Source organism: Sebastes umbrosus, chromosome 7 (assembly GCF_015220745.1).
Source record: "Sebastes umbrosus isolate fSebUmb1 chromosome 7, fSebUmb1.pri, whole genome shotgun sequence".
Classification (NCBI taxonomy): Eukaryota; Metazoa; Chordata; class Actinopteri; order Perciformes; family Sebastidae; genus Sebastes; species Sebastes umbrosus.
Window position 1 is genome coordinate 4,316,301 of NC_051275.1, and position 20,254 is coordinate 4,336,554.

The following is a 20,254-nucleotide window of genomic DNA, read 5'->3' on the forward strand; positions in this document are numbered from 1 at the left end:
AAAATGTTACACACACTGTTCCTTTAAAAGCGGTCAGCAGCTCCGGTCAACTTAAATCAGCTCCAGAAGTTGTAATATCCCTTTTACTCAGCAGCTGTACTTCCCAGTTAGCACACATTTTGCGTGTTTTAAGACAATCATCCGCCTACCAGTAACAAGCCCTCAGATTGCATCGTGCACCCTGTCAGTCTGAGGTACGGGCACTGATATAAAGGAGGGAACGCTCCAGTTTAACCCCAATGTGTCAGCCTCTGCTGATGAGGCATCTGGTTGACACTCTGTAACAATCACTGGTGTTATCAATCAGCACGGCACATCAGAGAGAGAGAGAGCAGAATGCAGAGGAGCCACGCTAACATATTAAACAGAGCAAGTGCTGAAGGAGAGATTTCTCAAGTGAGCATGGAGAGGAGGAGGAGGGGGAGGGCTGCTATATCATCTGGGGGATGCCGAGCATTGTGAGAAAACGGGCACGCTAATAATGAGGGCCAAACACTCGGAGAACAGCTACATATTGTTAAATGAGCTGACTTTGTACACCGGAGCTCGGATGAACAGCTGAAGTGCTGTTTGTTAATCAAAGGAGGAAAAACGGAGAGGAAGAAATGACTAAAAATAGTAAGAGAAAAGCTGCAGCTCACACCTCTGGTGACACACATGCAGCTGTGGTAATTGCTATGAAAAGGTTACCATTATTGTTATTCACAGTGTGAAGGCAGGTTCAGGGACTATGAGACACCCCTTGACATTAAGCTGATGGATGCACGGCTACTTTACGTCCCAGGGTATGATCGCACCTCAGGCTTTGTCTGGGAGACTCGGACGCTTTGAAGTCAAGTAACCCGATCAAAAGGCAAATAATCTGTCTGGAGGTCACAGGATTTACCTCATCAATAATAGGGAAAAGTAAATTCACAGCACTGCCCATCCTTATCCTCTTTATCGATTGGGGGGAGAAAAAAAGGACTCCCACATGTAGTGAACACTACGGAGATCAAGAGGTCATGGGAAAAGCTTTTTAGGAATGTGAGAGGAGGCCTATTCAGTTTACCTCGGGGCGTATCGTGTCACTGAAATAACTTTAAATACAACATTTCAATAAACATTTATTTACAAAACGAAAATAATGACAAAGAATAATTTGAAGAGTGAATACAAAACATGTGCTAATATGATAAAATACATTATCATACACAACGTATATATCTTATGAATGTGTTAAATAAACTATGCTTTAGATTTTTGGGATCTGAAAAGGTTGAGTTGAGGAAGCAGGCAGCCAGTGTTGGATTGCTTTACATTATAGGGATTATTGCATTTCAGTTTGAGTTTAAGGCAAGGATGAGGCATGAAGAGGAGACAGAAAACACTTCACGTAACAATGAAGCAATATTACTTTTCTCTTCGTCACAGGGCACACTATCACATAAACATCAATGGCTGAAGAGGAGGAGGACAAAAAAAGAAAGAGAATACTCTCTTCGTTAAAGAAATGTAACAATTTTACAAATAGGATTGGTCCATACATTTTTCATTTAAGAACAGCTTTTAAGAGAAGAACGAGCTTTCAAAGCCATGTGTGTGTGTGTTGCATTATGAAACAGTCCCTGCAGTTGTCAGATGAGTTGTGTCCCATGATGTCCAGAGCACCCCAACGACTTGGCGTCTTTGGTGCCCGATGTGCTGTGTACTGGTGCGAGCACACATAGTCAGAGTCCCCTCCCTTTCGTGGTACCGCCTGAGGTCTCCGCCTGTCCCCATCTCTCTGGCGCTCCCTTCAGTACGGGTACTGCTTCTGCTTCTTTCCCGCGAAGCAAGACAGCCAGGTGCACAGCAGCATGGCGGCTGCCGCCCCGGCCCCCGTGCAGTAATACGCCCAGCCGATCTGGCAGGAACCTGCAGCGGAGGAAAAGCAGAGGATTCAGGGTGATATCTTTTCACTGTTTATTTTATCTGTCTGTCTGCCAGCTGGATATCTCCAAAAACCCATGACTGGATTTCAATGACTTTTGGACAGATAAGTGTTTGGCCAGGGAACAACTGATTCCATTTTGGTTTAACCAGAATGTTGGAAGAGTTCTGCACTGTTTACTCTACATCACTCTACAGCCTCTTTGGGGAACACTGCTCATAAATCTCACATCACTTTTACAAAAAAATGGGAAAAAAAAGTTTAAAACTGTATACTCCATAGAGATAAATAAATGCTCTGCAGGCGGGATATAAAATTTAAAGGTGCTTAATGAGGGATTGGGCATTTCTATTGCCTCCACATGGCTCTCAACATGGCGACGGCTAGGCCGCCGGCTCGCAGCCAACGGTGTTAACAGCGCTAGCAGTGTTTACCTGAGGGGGAACCAGATGGGTGCTACGCTTCCAGCAACGATGCCATCTGTCCGGACAGAAATTACTCTATATTTTTACATAGCAAATAGCTGTTTCCTGCTATTCGCTATGTAAAAAGCAAATAGCTGTCTCATGCTATATTAATGCTCTGGATATCGTATCAAGCACCTGTTCTTGAATTTCCCTCGGGATCAATAAAGTTACTATCTATCTATCTATCTATCTATCTATCTATCTATCTATCTATCTATCTATCTATCTATCTATCTATCTATCTATCTATCTAAAGCAGGGGTCAGCAAACTTTACTATCAAAAGAGCCATTTTAGGCAACAAAAAAAAAAAAAAAAATCTGTCTGGAGCCGCAAAACATTTGAGCATTGTGAGGAAGGTAACACAGTTTATAGTTTAAGTATATAGTATATAAGTCTAATGCAGTGAGGGCCAAAGTGTAAATATACTACGGAGTATTAGGGCCACATTGAGGGAAAAAAATCAGAGCTTTCGAGAATAAAGTCATAATATTACGAGAAAAAAAGTCGTAATATTATGAGAATAAAGTCATTATGAGAAGAAAATTATACTATTACGAGAAAAAAAAGTCAGAAGTTTACGAGAAAAAAAGAAAAAAACACTTAAAATTCACTACTTTATAATATTATGACTTTATTCTCATAATATCATGACTTTATTCTCGTGATATCATGACTTTATTCTCATAATATTATGACTTTATTCTCGTAATATTACGACTTTATTCTCGTAATATCATGACTTTATTCTCGTAATATCATGACTTTATTCTCATAATATTATGACTTTATTCTCGTAATATTACGACTTTATTCTCGTAATATCATGACTTTATTCTCGTAATATCATGACTTTATTCTCGTAATATTACGACTTTATTCTCGTAATATCATGACTTTATTCTCGTAATATCATGACTTTATTCTCGTAATATTATAACTTTATTCTCGAAATCTCAGATTGATTTTTTTCCCTCAATGTGGCCCTAATACTCAGTCATACCGTCATACCATACCATATACAATGATAAATAAAATTGAAAATGTAAACAAAAAAACAGTTATTCATTTCCATTTTTATAAATCCACAGGGAGCCACTGGAGAGGAGCTAAAGAGCTGCATGTGGCTCCGGAGCCGCAGGTTGCAGACCCCTGATCTAAAGGGATTAGAGACATTTTAGTTTTAGCAAGGCCTATACTCTTTTTGCTGTTTCTGATTTAGGTTATAACTTATGTTACAACTATGTTTTTCTTACTTTGTTTTATTAATATCTTTACTTTTATTGTCATATATTCACATAGTGCTCTTCCAAAAGAGTTAACAACTTTCACTGGACAATGGTGTATGAATGAATAATGAATGATGAGCCAGTTGTGGAATATCCACCATGTTCGTGGTTTGTTTGCAGAGTTACAGAATCCATTTAATTTGGAAACTGTGCTAGGAACAACGTTTCTGGACATAACAGCCTGTTGTAGAACTATTCAGTGTTCGTGGGTGTTTCCACTATCTTCTAGTTGTATGTTTACTACGTATCAGTGAGAATGAATGGAATGGAGTCAGGATTGTGAAGGTCACAGCCTACTGATAACATAACGGATATGTCAATGGCGATTCATTTGAAATACATACCGGTAAGTTATTTGTTTGTACTGCATCATAAGAATACTACACTATACCTCTATTCTTGTCTTTGATCCAACATTGCTAGTGCTAGTGTCAAGTCAATTTTATTCAAATAGCCCAATATCACAAATCACACATTTGCCTGCTTTACAATCTGTTCAGCGTAGGACACCCTCTGTCCTTTTCCACCATCGCTTCGGATAAGGAAAAACTGCCCAAAATGTTGTGAACTGCTTAACATTTTTGTTTCGAGCCACAACATTTCCCTTCCTCTTGTGAAAAAGAGTTAGCATTGTTGAAACAAATGCACTGGACATAGTTAAACTTCATTTGTAAACAGACCAGTCTGGTATGTGCCAAATGAGCTCTCACAATACAGACATTTGGAAAGCACACCAAAGGCAAAAGGCTGAAACTGAGCCAAAAGCCAAAAGCAGGCACAAATTAAAACATAAAGGGCCTCCTTAAGACGCATCCTCTATAATCCTCAAAGGAAATTATGTGCATTATTAAACAGGGATGTGACCTACATCTGAATCTAAATTTGGAAAATTGTTGTGATGACCATTAAGGCTTCTCATTATAAACATCACGTTTTGGGAGAATGTCTGATTGGATGTAGTTATGTGATTAGCAGGCGGGTGGGAGGAGGAGGAGGCGTCTCATTAACAAATCATATCAGCCGTCTTCTCACTGCAGTGGAAACCTCATTCAACAGACAAAACTGAAAATACTGATTTCTCCCAGTCTCATTTTCTGTTGCAGATTTCTCTCCGTGTCGGCATCACGCTGACTGAAAATGAGCTTCCTCTCAATTTAAAACGTGGCTGTAGTTTATCTGTTAACACGACGTGGGAATATTCCATTTGGAATAACACGTCAGGTCAAAGCAATGACATGTTTTTTTTTCATGCAATCATTCTGTAGACATAAGTGGGATAATTTCCCCAACTTTTTCATACTGAACATGCATGCAGTTAACGTGTCCTGTCTGCAGCAGCGACACTCCCAAGTTGTCTTTGAATTACTAAAATACTGCCTGCTCTCTCTCATGATTAATGAATGAGTCAGAGATTCAAAGTCCTCGTTGTGGCATCACTTGTGTGAAATCTGCTGTCCTCGTGGGAGAACATCACAGCCTTGTCATGAAACTACCAAGAAAGAGGTGAAACTGAAATAACGATGCTGCAGTCGTCTTCAACTGAACAGCACACTGATGCAAACACACTTGTTAACAATAATTTATATGTACCAAGAAGAGCCTGTTCTTTCACAGAGGAAAACCTGATATCCAACATAATTACTTGTGATGACATGGTCTGAAATTTCAGTAATTAATGAAGATATGTTTAGGAATTTAAATCAGTCAGAATTATATTGACATGGGTTCAATTTAAATGCAGCTCACGTCTATCTGCCGACATTTTGGCTGCTGTAATCTGTATTTCTTAACTTAATAATAATATAACTAACCTGATCATTACATTTGCTTTGTTGGTGATGGTTTTGAAGAATGATGATGTTTGGTTGGTCTTTCAGTGAGTTTGTTCGTCCATCTGGGAGAGTAATATCTCAATAACTACTGACCGGATTGTCAGGAAACAAATATCCATTGACTAGTGGTGCTCTAGTGTCACTGTCAGGTAAAAACTTGCCCTTGAGTAACATTGATTGATGGCAAAATGTAATGGTTGGATTTCACACTCTACAGGAGACACTTGTGAGACTTAACCCTTTGACATCATTGTCTTTAAGAGGCTGAAGTGGGCTCAGTCTTAAAGCTAGAGGAAAGATACTGGTATCATATGACACTAAATACCATCGGTACCAACCGTGTTGAGTTAGCTTGTCAGGAAGGAGCCTAAATAACGCTACGAAGTTAGGCCAAATTTGAGCGAGGGAAAAACGGTCATGGCCATTTTCAAAAGGGGTCCCTTGACCTCTGACCTCAAGATATGTGAATGAAAATGGAGTCTATGGGTACCCACGAGTCTCCCCTTTACAGACATGCCCACTTAATGATAATCACATGCAGTTTTGGGAGGATGTATGGCTTTCTATTGACAAAAAGGGGGTTTCTGTGCAGTTTCCAGAACAGAAGTGCTCGCCATCCAGTTGCCGAAAAATGCAATTGTTGCAGAAATTTCCAAATGTCTTAAGTTTTTGATACCAAATCACAGCATGGCTTTTTCTATGGTGGTCCTCAAGGTCTTGGTGTCTTAATGTGGTATTTTGGAGGGATTATTAATTATTTTTTTTATCGATTCTCGAGTGGTTAAGTGCTTAAATTTAGCCCCAAATCTGTGCAACAAATGGTATCAACCCAGAGATTCCAACAAGTATGAGACATAAGTGAGCATGGGAATGGCATCATATACTCCTATAATAATGCATTATAATCTCAAATTAATCTTCAGGTTCCCAGCTTTCAGATGATGCACACTGTGTACCGTTGACCTGCTATCCCCCCTTAAAGACAAAAACAGGTCCATGTGGGTCTCTAAGGGTTAACTACCTGCCTTGTAACAAGCTGCACCTTTTGGCTCAGCAGTTATAGATATGATAGTAATCCGGTTCAATGAACACACAGAAGCTCTGCGTATCGTAATGTGTGAGGAAGAAAGTAGAAAAAAAATGAGAGTGGCAGAAACTCCAGCATGGTGGACACTGATGTAAATTGAAAGCGAGAGCAAATCTAAGTGTACATGATTACATAAGTTATGGGCTCAACAGCTTCATCAAAAATGAACCTTTGACATTTAATTAAAATATTACAATCACACCAAAATGAATTTCTCCGTGTACATTAAGTAGAAGATCAAAACGCTGTTTGATTAGCATCAAATAAAAAGAGCAGCTGCAGAATGAATGGCCCCTCCACCTGCCCAGTGTCTCATACAGTAGCATACTGTTGTCTATGAGATAGTCCAGAGAATGCCAGCTGAATACAGAGCTGGCTCCTGCTTATTCTCGGCACATATTTATAGCTAGAAAACATTTCAACTGGAGGCTCTGTTGACTTTTTATCGTACATTTTAAATACCGAGGGATCGTGTATCCTCAGTATATGACAGTACCACAGAGTTGTATCTGCTCGGTTTCTAAAAACGGCAAAATGTCAAGGGCCAGATAGAAAAGTCGGTTCTCAGTTTCCAACTTTTTCATACATTTATCTGCTATGGGACAGACAAATGTACACAGTCATGGTTGAAGCATCAGTGTGTGTTCAGGCGCTGTGTGTAGGCTGCATGTGTGTGTGCGTATTGGATCTTACCTAGTTGAAACTGGTCTGAGCTGTTGTTGCAGGTCTGTTGTACTTCCTCACTGTCCCATCCCAATGGATAGAGCGCACAGCCAGATCCTATGAGCAGACCTGAGAACAAGAGAAAAAAGATAGTCTGTCAGTGATGAAGGAATCACAGTAAAACCTGACTGATCACTAGGGGTTCAAAAAAACATCACAAAACATGACTGGAGGCTGACAAGACACCGTTTGTGAGGTGAAAACTGACTAACTCTCACCATCAAGGTGTTCGCTCACTCAGCTCCTTGAGGAAGGTCTGCTTTGTTTATAGCGAGACCTCGCCTACGTGGGTTTTCATAATTTAAGGCTATTTTCATTAATGAGGAAGAAAAATGCAAAGCAGGATGTTCTTTAATTAAAACTCTGGTTTTGTGTGGATTCTCTCTCATTCTATGGTTTAATGTTTTAATTAAAAATGATAAAAACAACAAAACAATGAGCTGCTGCTCCCCAATAGAGTGATGCATGTGACCTCACCTCTCTGATTTTTGTTTTTTTCCCCATCTTATCACCTGTTTCCAGCAGATACTGATGGGGGGAGGCAGCTCTGACCTGTTCCAACAGTTTTACCTAACAAGCCTCAAATCCCTTTGTAAAATGACACGGATTGTGATTTTAACACTTCATCACGTTTTTTTTACAGCGACAAAACAAAGCACTCCTCTGCCAGCAGCTCATAAAACCGCTGCAAATGAACAACGAACATTATGCAAATAGCTTGGCAATTTCTCACAGAGGCAACAGCGAAAAAAAAGCCAAGCATTTTTTTTGGGTACGCAATAATTACTGTAAAACTCCGGAAAATCCTTGAGGGACTGCTTTATGTCAGTGATTAAAGAGACTTATGACTGCGCTTAAAGCTGCACGCAGAGACAAGAGTAAAATCAAGTCAAGGCCATTTACATTAAGGATTAATATCCTCAATATTAGCCTACAGCCAGGTCTTGACAAGTTATTCCCTGGATGCCAAGGCCTGTCTCTTGAAATTACCCTGTAGGTGGCTCTGCCATCACATTAGCCTAATCCCCTCCGATGTGTCTACCCTGCTATCAGTTTTGGGATGTGAGGATGGCAGCGGAGGAAGAGAAGGCAAGAAAGCTCTGCCTTCCAACCTGATTACCCCTGCCATCCAGGACTGCCTTATTACATCTAGGCCCAGATAACAAGCAGGAATTAATCCACATGCTAATGCAGATGGGCTATAGGCAAACCGGCTAACATCAGCGGTGGAGCAGGAAAAGTGAAAAAGACATCTGTGTTTCTCCCAGTAGCGGCCAAAAGGACGGCGAATGTCATCGGCCCGCTTCTGGGAGAAAATACGCCGGCTGATTATGGCACCTGTGGTAGAAAATCAATTCAGCGAAACTCTGGCATGTTGATGAGAATGAAGGGATATAAAAAGGCTCGGACCAAGTCTGTGTCATTACAGCTCAGGATCAGAGGGGATCCAGGGATTGTAGTACGTAACAACTCGGCCGTTTCTTCTTCAGCCCCTTAAGAAAACTTCAGACGAGTTTCCGCTTTGGACCCAAAATTACTACCTTTAGCTGAGAAGTACAGCAAAAGTAACACATGCCGGGCCATTTGAAGTAAATCCCTGTACAAGCAGCCACGGTGGACCTCTGATGAACATGAAAACCCACTATTCTACAAGGTACAAAAATGCATTCAGGGGCAAGTGAGCACGCGGTTATATAATGTTATCGAACGTGTTTTGATTCACATTTGTAACAGTAAAGACTGTAAAGCATGCAAGCATGATAATGTATTCACGATTAATATTTAACAAAATCTAAAATTCTCTTTCAAGTGTTATGCGGAGAGATACAGCAGCATGCAATCAAATTGAATTTCCTTGCAGCACAAGGGAGGTGGGAAAGAAATAACACAGCCGGGGCAGAATGTGGCTTTTGTTTCCCAAATATATTATCATTCTGTCCTGCAAACTGTAATATTTCCATTTGAAAAATCAAGATTCAGGGGGATTCTCAGTCATTCTTTGATTAACGCATTTGTTATAATGATGAAAACCATAAAGAGGCGCTGCTCTGCAGCAGGCACCTCAGAGAGAAGAATGGGGAAAGAAAGACTTCAGTGCATAGTTTCCACATCAGGTCAGATGATGAGGATGACATGGAAAGCTGGAAATCTAAGTCTACAGGCAGGAGGGAAATTATTACCACAACAAAGAGAACAGCTCAGTTCCATTGTGTAACCACAACAAAATCAAAGGTTTGTGGGTGAAGCGCCAGTGTTTTCTGTTGTTTTTTGGGATAAACTCAGTGAGCCTGCAACACTGCAGTGGGTGAAATCAATGTGAGCACTCACATGTTACCATGACACTATGGAGACAGATACTGCAAAACACAAAACCACTGTGGGAGAAGATCAAACACATCACCAAGGTGTAATTCAATTCCGTATCATATGTGATCCCACATTTCTCTTTTGGCTTTTATTTATTTGATTAATTTATATTTTGCCCGCTATAGTTAATTCTATCAAATCCCATCCTCCACACTCACTATGTGGGTTATTGAGAAGCAGAGGTGGGGAGGCTGGCGACTGGGATGTGGGAGACAGATTACCAAGAATGGAAAATGTTCTTTCACATAGCGTTTATGAGGCAAGCTGCTCGAGAGAGAAGTGTGGACTTGTGAGAGGCAGCAACCTCAGGCTTTGATTCTCCATGCGTGCTGCTGGAGACTGATACTTCCTGTCCTTCTTATTTCCTAAGCCGACACAGATGCACCCCCGATCTGCACAAACACACAGTTGGGGTTTTGCGTCATTTAGCATGTGGTTGTCAGCTACAGCAGTGCTTCTCAACCTTTGTGGCTTGTGACCTCTGAAACTGAGGCAACGCCTTCTTCCGACCTCATCCTATAACATAACATGTGTTTTTTTCCCCCCAACATTTCTTGACCTGAATCTGGTGTCCTGGCCCCCGGCTTGATAACCACGGAGCTAGTGGACACGCTACAATCCAAGCTAAAACTAAACCTCATGCTAGACTTCATAAGATAAGATCAAACTTAATGATAACCTCGGTAAAAATCGGTTCGCTGTAGCACAAAACAGAGACAGAAGAAACGTGAGTCAAATAAGAAAACTTCACCCAAAATTAAAAACAGCCACATTGGCTTCAACAAAATGTCTTTTGTGAATTTCATTGCGTCCCTCTCTTCTCTTTCAGACAACATGATCAACTTTCAACAAGCGGCTCGTTTTTCCCGAGAGCAGATGGCTGTCTCATGATGAAATCATTGCAGAACTCCACTAAGCTGCCATGAGGGTTGTAGTGGAAGTCACTACAAGGATGTTACTGCAGCTAGTACACAGCAAATACACGACAACCACAACAGACGAGATCATAAATGTGAGAAATCTGCCATCCCCTGCCTCCACAGACCTACAGATGTTACGACTATAGTTTCCCTTTGGCAGCATCAACCCTGTCCTCGGGTCAAACATTAAAGATGCCCTGAGCTTTCTGGGAGATTGGGAGAGGTTCAAGTGGCGCTCTATCGACACACGCCTGGGAGGTGTGTTTGTTTACTCTGTTGCTTTTTGCCAACAACCACTGTTTGTAAAACCTTAGGCTGTTTTGGGAGTCTTATTTCGGTTGCTATGGCAGCCATCTGACGCTGATGGTCTTCTCTGGCGGAGGAGGTGAGGGGGAAGAGGAAAGGGTCAGAGAGAGAGCGTCCGGCGCAGAATCTAAGAGGCCAAACAACTTATTCACGGATTGAGTTTCAATTGATCTCCATGAGGCCGTTATCACAATGACTATCTCGGCCTAATGGCTTCTCTGAAAGGCTCTTCTATGAACTGGGAAATAGTTCAGATAAATGGACTAAATACAATCAGTCCCACAAATCAGTGTTCAATCCATGAAATCTGCTCTAATACAGTGAACTTTCATATCGTTGCCTCAGATTTCATCATCGTAGCTGAGCTCACTTCTGAAATCGCTTTAAAAAGCACACAGAGAAGTGCTTTGTTCCATCAGAGCCGCTCTATTGTTCCTCATCCTTTTTCTGTCGACGCTTTTTACCTGAATGAAAAACTGCCCCCTTTTCATATCCCCCACATTCTCTGATTTAGGGAGTGCTGATGCCTTTTGTCAAGCTTTCCTGCTCTCTGTCAAGAAGCAAGGAATTTCTTTACCCTCCTCCATGGCCCGAGACAATACCATTCAAGGTTATCATTCAAAAGGCCAAAGAGGACGGGGGAGAAAAGGCTGCCGCTAAGCTGGAGAGAATTTTGGTGGCCAGGGAATTGGGGATGTGCCTGAATGGGCCGGCTTAATGTAAGACATTCCCTTTTGGGCTTGGAGGATCGTCCGAAAGAGGGGAGGAAATGTAAGAGCAACCACACCTGGGAAGTGTGCAGTGCCAAAATAGTATGCACCTTTACATGTCCTTTGGTCTTTAAAATAATAACTCCAGTTATTTTCAGTGCTGTTCATCTATCCAGGCAGAAACGTGTTAATACATGAAGAGAAGACAGAATAAGGCCGTCCGGTATAGGATTAATGAAATGCCTCAATACGTTTAACAAACCAGTTGGAAAAAGGGCAGCTATCTCACGACAACAGCACAAGGAAGAGGTTGAACACTGAATGGGTAGTTTAAATTATAATCCTTAATTTTAATTTTCGTGGAATCAAACCCATTTTTCAGCAGGAGCCGTTCGACATATTTACATTCAGTAATTATCTCTCTATACAGTCATTTTCATTGGTGGAGTCCGCCATTCCCCACGCTGGATACAAATTGCCTTTGACGAATTCAGTAATGCAGCAGGTAATCCAGGCGGCGTTACTGTTTTTAATTCCGTCTCATTGATATCAGCCTTATTGCTTAATGCTCACTCACCTATACAGCCACAGCTGGATTAAGTAAATGCTAATGAACACAAGGTGACTTTTGTTGAGAAGCAGCTACAGGAAACACAAAGATTTTATCACTGACATTGATGCTGACAGTGATTGTTCATAAGAAAAACTAAAAAAACAAGACAACGGCCATTTTCAGCCAACAATCAGCTTTAAATATCACAAGGAAGGGAGTAATGGAAGAAGAGGGAGCAGCCACAGTGAGCTGTTAGATTAAAGACCCTGACACACCAAGCCGACATCAAAGAACTAGCGGCGATGAAGGCCGACTGTTGCGTCGCCTCACGTCTCCTTTGTCTTGGCCCGACAAGTTGCATTTGAACACACAGCAAAGACTACAGCCGACGGACAGTTAGCTCGTACGTTCTGCGCCTGCATGAGACGAAATAACTCTCCACACCAGCAGGTCGCAGTAGTCTGTATTCGTCATTCAAAAAGGGAAACCTGAAGAGCGAGGACGGCGGATATACACGCCGTTATTATGATACGTACATGAAACAAAGCTTCGTTCCAGATGACCATTTCGTTGTGAAAATGTCTGTGTATTGGAATGATCAGATGAGATCAAGATGAAAAATGAGAAGAGCCTTCTGTGTTTTTCCTCTTGACTTTACTCGTTGGCTTGCTTTCCGCCGCCAATTCAATATGCTGAATCGGCCGAAAAACCTCCGACACGTTCAGACTAGAGCCGACGTGGGACACACCGAAAAAAACTAGGTCGACAGACGCTCACCGACAGCCCCAAACTGTCCGACCGTCGGTTTGGTGTGTCAGAACCTTAAGAGCTGCAGCTGACGGGCTACAACTTTTCAGCAAGGTAACCAACTTCACTGCTGTAGGCTAATTGCAATTATTTCACACTGACTTCTATTGTGCTATGCTGTAAACAAGTGTACCAGGTGCTCTTCTGTGGTATTTCTGGCAGAGTAGCTGCTCTCAAGGAGTGTTTGCTGTAGTATTAAACCACACATGATGATACCGTGGTTACCAAGGGTGTCACCAAATCAACCAGGACTGAAATCTTTGCAAATTCAAAATAAAGAAATTTTGTGCAGTATTGCCTTTAAGATAGCTGGTAAATGTACACCGATCAGCCATAACATTAGGTCAACATGGGCACCCTGACCAGTCTTCGGCTACGCAGCTCCATACGCAACAAACTGAGATGCACTGTGTGTTCTGACACCTTTCTATTGGAGCCAGCATTAACTTTTTCAGCAGTTTGAGCTCCAGTAGCTCTTCTATTGGATCGGACAACATGGGCCAGCCTTCGCTCCCTTGGGTCTGACTCTGTCGCCGGTTCACCGGTTTTCCTTGCTTGGACCTCTTTTGGTAGGTCCTGACCACTGCAGACTGGGAACATCCCACAAGAGCTGCAGTTCTGGAGATGCTCTGACCCAGTCGTCTAGCCAGCACTATTTGGTCCTTGTTGTCAAAGTCGCTCACATACTTACGCTGGCCCATTTTTTCTACTTCCAACACAAAGTTCAAAGTTCAAAATGTCCTCTTGCTGTCCAATATATCCCCCCTCCACTGCCAGGTGCCATGGTAACAAGATAATCCATGTTATTCACTTCACCTCTCAGTGGTCTTAATGTTATGGCTGATCAGTGTATGCACCATTGTCACACATTACATGGTTCCTCGCATGTAATTAATCAATAAATAGATCATTTGGTGTAATTAACATGATATTGTAAACATGTTTATGTTATTCTGAGCTTTGATCAGAGAAAGCGACAGGTTCTGAGTCCCACAGTGCCACTTGAGCCGAAAGCGCCCATGTGACTGATCTGTCGACAGTACCATCCCTGCATGTTGAGGCATGTTTTTTTTTTCCTTCACTTGAAACACAAGGCACACATCAGCATGTGGAGCTCGCATTCCTGCTTTTCATTCAAGTTGGATCAACGCAGTCGTTTTCAGAAGGGCTTACTCCTGTGTGAGCGTTTTTGCCGGCGAAGCTGGTGTTTTTATGTGAGCGAGGCGGGGATCTGGAGATTCAGTTGAAACGTTAGATTCTGGAGCTGTGAGAGAAGAAGGATGAGGGGGATGCAGAGAAGGCAGGGATTTACAGAGAGTATGTGAAGAGTGTGCGTGTGTGTGTAAAAGCGATGAATATAAATATGTGCTGCTGCCAGTGGCTGGCATTCAAGCATCTACTTGTTTTTTATTAATATTACTTTGCTAAACTGTTCCCAAAGATTACACCTCAATCATCCAGTTGGACAAAAGGTGTGTTCATGGTGAAGACGTTTTAACTGGTTGAACGATATTTCCTACCAACTGTAATACATATTTCCTACTGTGTGATGGGTGACTGACTACACATACAATCTTCCAGTCTGCAGTCTTCTGCTGAGACTGTTTTATGCTTCTCCATGTTTTTGTGGCTTTACAACCTGAATATCAAACACAGGAGAGTGTATTCCTGACCGGCCACAGTAAAGAACAAAGCTCTGTGACAAACAAGGCTCTGACTATTCATTCATTCAGAGTGTGACCATCCTCTCCATGACCAATCTCTCCCTCTTCCTTCTGGTATCTGCTACCGCCGGCCCAAGTAAAGGTCAAACCGCTACAAACAGTCCTTTATCCCAGCAGCCATCAAAGGGCTTAACAAGACTCATTGTTAGGTCGTGTTCATGTGAGGTCTGCATGGTCATATTTTCATGTCACCCAGCAGACAGGCCGTTATTTTTATGTCTTTCACTTGCCGTTTTGTTATGTGTTGCTTCTTGTTTCATCTGCTGTGTATCAGTTTCCCTCTGGGACTAAGTGATAATAAACGGCCATCAGCACACTAGCAGTTTGGGTTGTAAGAAAATAATGATACACTTGGGTATCATATCATGTTTTGTGATACCGTATCGATTCTCAGAAACACTGTTTGAATGAATAGTTTACATGCAAAGATTTGTGGCAGACAGCGGCTCATATTGCACAAAGGGTAGTGATATGATGTGACATGGACCGTGATAAATGCAAATGCAGATCCCACTGTTTTGATTGCATAAAAAAATTACGTTTTTTACTCAGATTTTATGCATATGGTGGTGTGTTCTTTATACTATGACAGTTGTCCGAAAATTAGATTTAAAAAAAATCGCAATATATCACAATATATTGAATTGTAACCCCTGTATCATGATGTGTATCGTATCGCCAGATTCTTGCCAATACACAGCCATACTAGGAGTAGTGTTGTGGTCCATCCACTTCACATTTTTGTGATCTCAGTCATGTCTTGGTTTTGCATGTAATTTGACTTGGTCTCAGATTAAGATGACTTGATCTTACAGTAGTTTTTCTAAATCAGGTTTAGGGTTAAATTCAAGAATTTGAAACACCCCCAAGATATTTTACCTATCTTAAAATGTAAATCAGTTCTGCAAAGCATCTTTCTTACTACACGTTTCTGGTAGCCTGGTTACCTCTTTCACTACAGGAACAGTAGTGCATGTTTTTGGAGAGAGCTTCCTAGTGGAGGTCGACCGATGGTGGATTTTTAAAGGCCGATATAATGACGATAGTTTGAAGCAGATAGCTGATTAGCAGCGTTGTCGGCTAGTTTTGCATACGCAGTTTTTAATAAATCATATTTTTATCATTCCAAATTTAATAATCTATAAGAGAATATCCTGAAGTATTCCCGTGGTAAGGAGGATCCTTAAGTGTGCGATTTATTTCATTTCATGGATGGATGGTTACGTGGCTGGATTATTTAGAAGAGAGAACGCCAAATTGGTACAGTAAACAAGTTAAAGTAACAATGAATGATTTATTTTCCTCCCTGTTTGCCTGTCTTGTATCTGGGACAAAGAGCTGATAGTGTTGCATTATATATATTCAAGATATTACTTTTTTTCACCCCCTCTTCCTTGACTTTGTGTATGGAGCCTCCATATAAAACGGTGATGTACGTCCCCACGTGACTAATGGCGGCTGCGCAGCCATCGGCCACGGTCGGAGCTCAGTTCCGCCGATAACAATGGCTTGTAAAACGTACTATTGGTGATGATTAGTTGGCCAATCAGTCTACCTCTGCTTCCTAGAACTAACTAGCTGAGGTGATGCTAAATCCAGGTGCGTTCAGAATGTTATTGGTCAAGCAAATGTGAATGCAAAAAAGGTGTACCAAAGGGTTGGGGTGTTCAACACAGCAAAACAGTACAGGAGAAAGGTTACGTGTGCATCTGCGCAAACTGAGAAAAAATGACCTGATGCAACGCATTGGATGCTGTTTTGGGCCACCATCCCAAAACACAATGGAAATGCAAAGAAGAACCTAGCGTCAAAGCCTAACAAGTACTTAAAAGTTCAGGTTGTGAAAAAGTTATTGCAAACTGTCAAAAGTGAGACTATGTTAAATGTTACTTTGATTATATATTATTCATAAAGAACAGGCCCAAAATAAGCCCAAAGTGATGTACAGTACGTGCTGGTTTGTTGGCTTGTGCCACTCTACCGTAACACTGTCTCATTTCATTCCATGTCCACCCATCAGTCACCATCACCGGCCCCGGGGCGGAAAGAGCAGCTTGTGTTATATTGATCTCTTTCAGTGCTTTGGCAACAGGCATTCTGTCAGGAGCTGGTCTTATCTAATCACACCGTTCATTTGTCACACAGTTTCCTGGCTACAACCGGTAATTAATAAACACACCAATTACCAGAGCAAAATGAACTTCTGGTTCATTAAGCAGTGGGCTGGCATTAGGGCTGCAGCTCGGGAGCACAACACAGTGCATAAAGCTGAAACTAAATGCGTAGCAAATAACTTTCAGAGGACGACGTCTTCTGCATGTGTGGGGAGAATGAACTTCTCACACGAGGGCGCAGATATTTTCTGTATGTCTCACTCTTTCCAGCTACAAACCCACGCCTCTCTGCGACCTCAACCATGTCTCCTCTGATCTTGCAAATTGGACATTCTTCCCCCTCCTCTCAGTTAAGAGGGGAAGTCAAATAAGAGGCAGGCAAAAAAAAGAAACAAGGGAAAGAATTCAGCAGCAACTGAGAGAAATTCCTCCTCTAGCTTTTCCAAAATGTTGCACAATTTGACCTTTCTCTTGTAAATTGAGTCACTCCTGTGCTAAACTAGTGTTGGTATGCATAAAGAACAGTAGAATGTTGGTAGGCTGTCCGAGAAAACCTGACATGTCGAGATCACCTGACTGCTACCATGCTGCACTGGTCTTAATTTGCTGCAAGTCAAAGGGAAGATTAGCTTTTGCAATATCTTGCAATATTTTAATGACTTATTATCATTGTGAGGCTGGGTGGCAGGGTGGTGGCAATAAGCTACTTTACTTGCACATGACAAAGATAGAGTCAAAGCCAACTTACAGTAGATTCTGGCCAACAGTTTTTTAAGCCTCATTTAATGGAAATTTCAGTAATTTAAAAAAATCAAAGTAAGTAGGGAAAACATGCGAAAAAGGAAATAGGAGCATATGTTATACAAATCAGCATGCGAGTCTGGGATTTCAATTTAAAAAGTGATGGCTGCTCAATCCAACGGAGAGGCGAGTCGAGTGAAGAAACTGTATGAGGAGAACAAAGCCAAAGGGTATGGAAATCCTCCTCAGGGGGTAGGATCCACTTTATATGGTCCTACAAGTGTAGCTCTTCTAACTGGGTCACGTCTGATGTGTCGAGCAGCACCCTCCTCCTCCTCCCGCTGACAGAAAAGCGTGACGGTAGGCCACGCGTCCAAAAGTCAGCATGTACCTACAGCAATGCACCCCTGCCTTAATTAGCCTTTACAATGAGCAGTAAACATGCTAACGCAAGGCCTTCTGGGACGAGAGGAGATATCAAAAGGTACCGCAATCTACATTCTAATATTCATCTTAATAGCATCCAAATATGCAATGAATGTTTCAGTATCTTCCACACAGGCACTGGCAGACATCAAAATGCCTCTCTGACAGTACTGGGGCTCATCATGTGAGCGGCTCCATACTGCAAACACAAAGAGCCTCCTTTCAAAAGACAATGCAACGCTTCAGGGATCGAGGAAAAACTGACTCCCACTGCCAAGTGTACAAAGTACTCCATAGCATGTGTTTAAAGTGCCGGCCCAATGCATTCACGCCGTCTTCTGGGACACACACCAGGCGAGCTTATTACCCTTGGGGATTGAGTTTAAGCAGCCTTCCCAAACTCCCCAGAATCAATCATTCCCTATAACTAACAGGTCACTCTTGTTTTGCTCCCAGCATTTCGTTGTGTGGGCGTGATGTGAAAACCATTCAGTAAGAGTGGAAATCTCAGTAGGCTAAGAGGCTTCATTCTAAAGCCCTGGAAAGGTTGTAAAAACACCAGAATATAACGTGATACGCACTTATATACGGAAAAAAAAACACAAAACTGATGATTTTACCAATTTTAGAAGTAAATAACTTTCTCCATTGAGAAAATACTATTTCATTCTAGTTTCATGATTGAACTGTCATTTTGGGAAATGTGCTTTTTTTTTTGCTTTCATGCTGAGAGTTAGATGAGAAAATCAATACCAGTCTCATGTCTGTACTGTAAATATGAAGTTAGCACCAGCAGCCAGTTAGCTTAGTGTAGCACAAAGACTGGAAAACAGGATTAAACAGGTAGCCTGGCTCGGTCCAAAGGTAACAAAACTCGCCTTCCAGCACCTCTGAAACTCACTAATTAACATGTTATACCTTGTTTATTTAAAGGTCCAGTGTGTAGCATTTAGGGGGATATATTGGCAGAAATGGAATATAATATTAAGTAGTATGTTTTCTTTAGTGTTTAATCACATGAAAATAAGAATCGTTAGAATGAGCCGTTTATATCTCCATATGGAGCGGGCCCAGTAGCCCAGATGGGATAAACCAAACACTGGCTCTATATAGGGCCATTCACCTTTGGCACATGTAAAGTTTCAGTTGGTTGCAATCTGCAACCTCAACGCTAGATGCCACCTCATCATACACACTGCACCTTTAATCCATACAAAAACCAAAGTGTAACGACTCATGGATTTTGTTACCTCCGGACACAGTCAGGCTACCTGTGTCCAGTCTTTATTCTAAGCTAAGCTAACTGGATGTCTGTACGGTAGCATTTAGACCTGACGGTGTAAATCTTTTCATCCAACTCTCTGCAAGAAAGAGAATAAGAGTATTTCCTAAAATGTCAAACTATTCTTTTAAGTGGAAATTCTCTGACACTTCTGAGTTCATTAACTGCAACGTTGACGCTTCTAAAAATGTCAAAGCCGATGGAAAGTTACCTTTTTAAAGTGTTTCTTACTTTTGTATAGATAGATAATGATTATTTGGTGGAGCTCAAGAAGACAAGTGGCGCCTCTTTCATCACAAGCTTTTATTGTGACATTTGAGAGCCTGTGAGGAAGAGGAGAATGGTCCAAATGAGAACACATTATGTGACATGTCAAGTAATCTGTGAGCAATACAATGGAGAGGCAGAGATCAGGTTGCGCGGGGCTGTGTGTGCTCTTGACATTTTGTATGATATTGGATTGGTATTGTGATCCTACATAATCATATAATATCTGGTTTATCCTGTCCGCTCAAGGATGAAAAGCTATTTCTGCCCCGTCGATTCAACAGATTGAAAATAAACAAGAAAAGGCTACCAATTCCATTTCATATGAAGATTTACCATTATCTTGCCATGCCGTCTTTGACAGGGTAGTGAACAGTACTGAGGTAAATTGAAGCTGGATGCTGTTATGTTGAGATAAATGTAAGTGATGGTGAAACCTTGTCTTCTTAACAATGCTGCTATGGAGTCCTTTGAACCCACGGGTAATAAAATAGAATAAAAGTGCAGTTCCTCAACGCTGATTGTGTGGAAAGGATACATGACAGTGACACTTGTTTATTTTGCCTTGGTGTTATAAATGTCTGCTGGTGTGGTAAAACATGATGAAATATGCAGAATGCCTGAGGGTTTTTCCCAAACCAGCGATTATTTTTCCTTCTTGGTCAGAGCCCTGGTTAAATGTGATGACTTGCTACATGTTTTGACAGGCACATTCATTAAATCTTCAT

At 41.6% G+C, this 20,254-nt stretch overlaps 1 protein-coding gene across 1 annotated transcript in view; it reads right to left on the bottom strand.

Moving 5' to 3' along the window:
- Nucleotides 1-1,093: 1,093 nt before the first annotated feature.
- The window catches only part of LOC119490872 (LHFPL tetraspan subfamily member 6 protein), a 49,066-nt gene continuing 29,905 nt past the window's right edge, over nucleotides 1,094-20,254 (bottom strand). The window contains exons 3-4 of the mRNA XM_037774399.1: nucleotides 7,280-7,378; nucleotides 1,094-1,896 (exon numbers count right to left, since the gene is read on the bottom strand). Of these exons, the coding sequence (XP_037630327.1) occupies nucleotides 1,778-1,896; nucleotides 7,280-7,378 (218 nt within the window). The 3' untranslated portion in view covers nucleotides 1,094-1,777. The remainder of the gene's footprint in view (nucleotides 1,897-7,279; nucleotides 7,379-20,254) is intronic.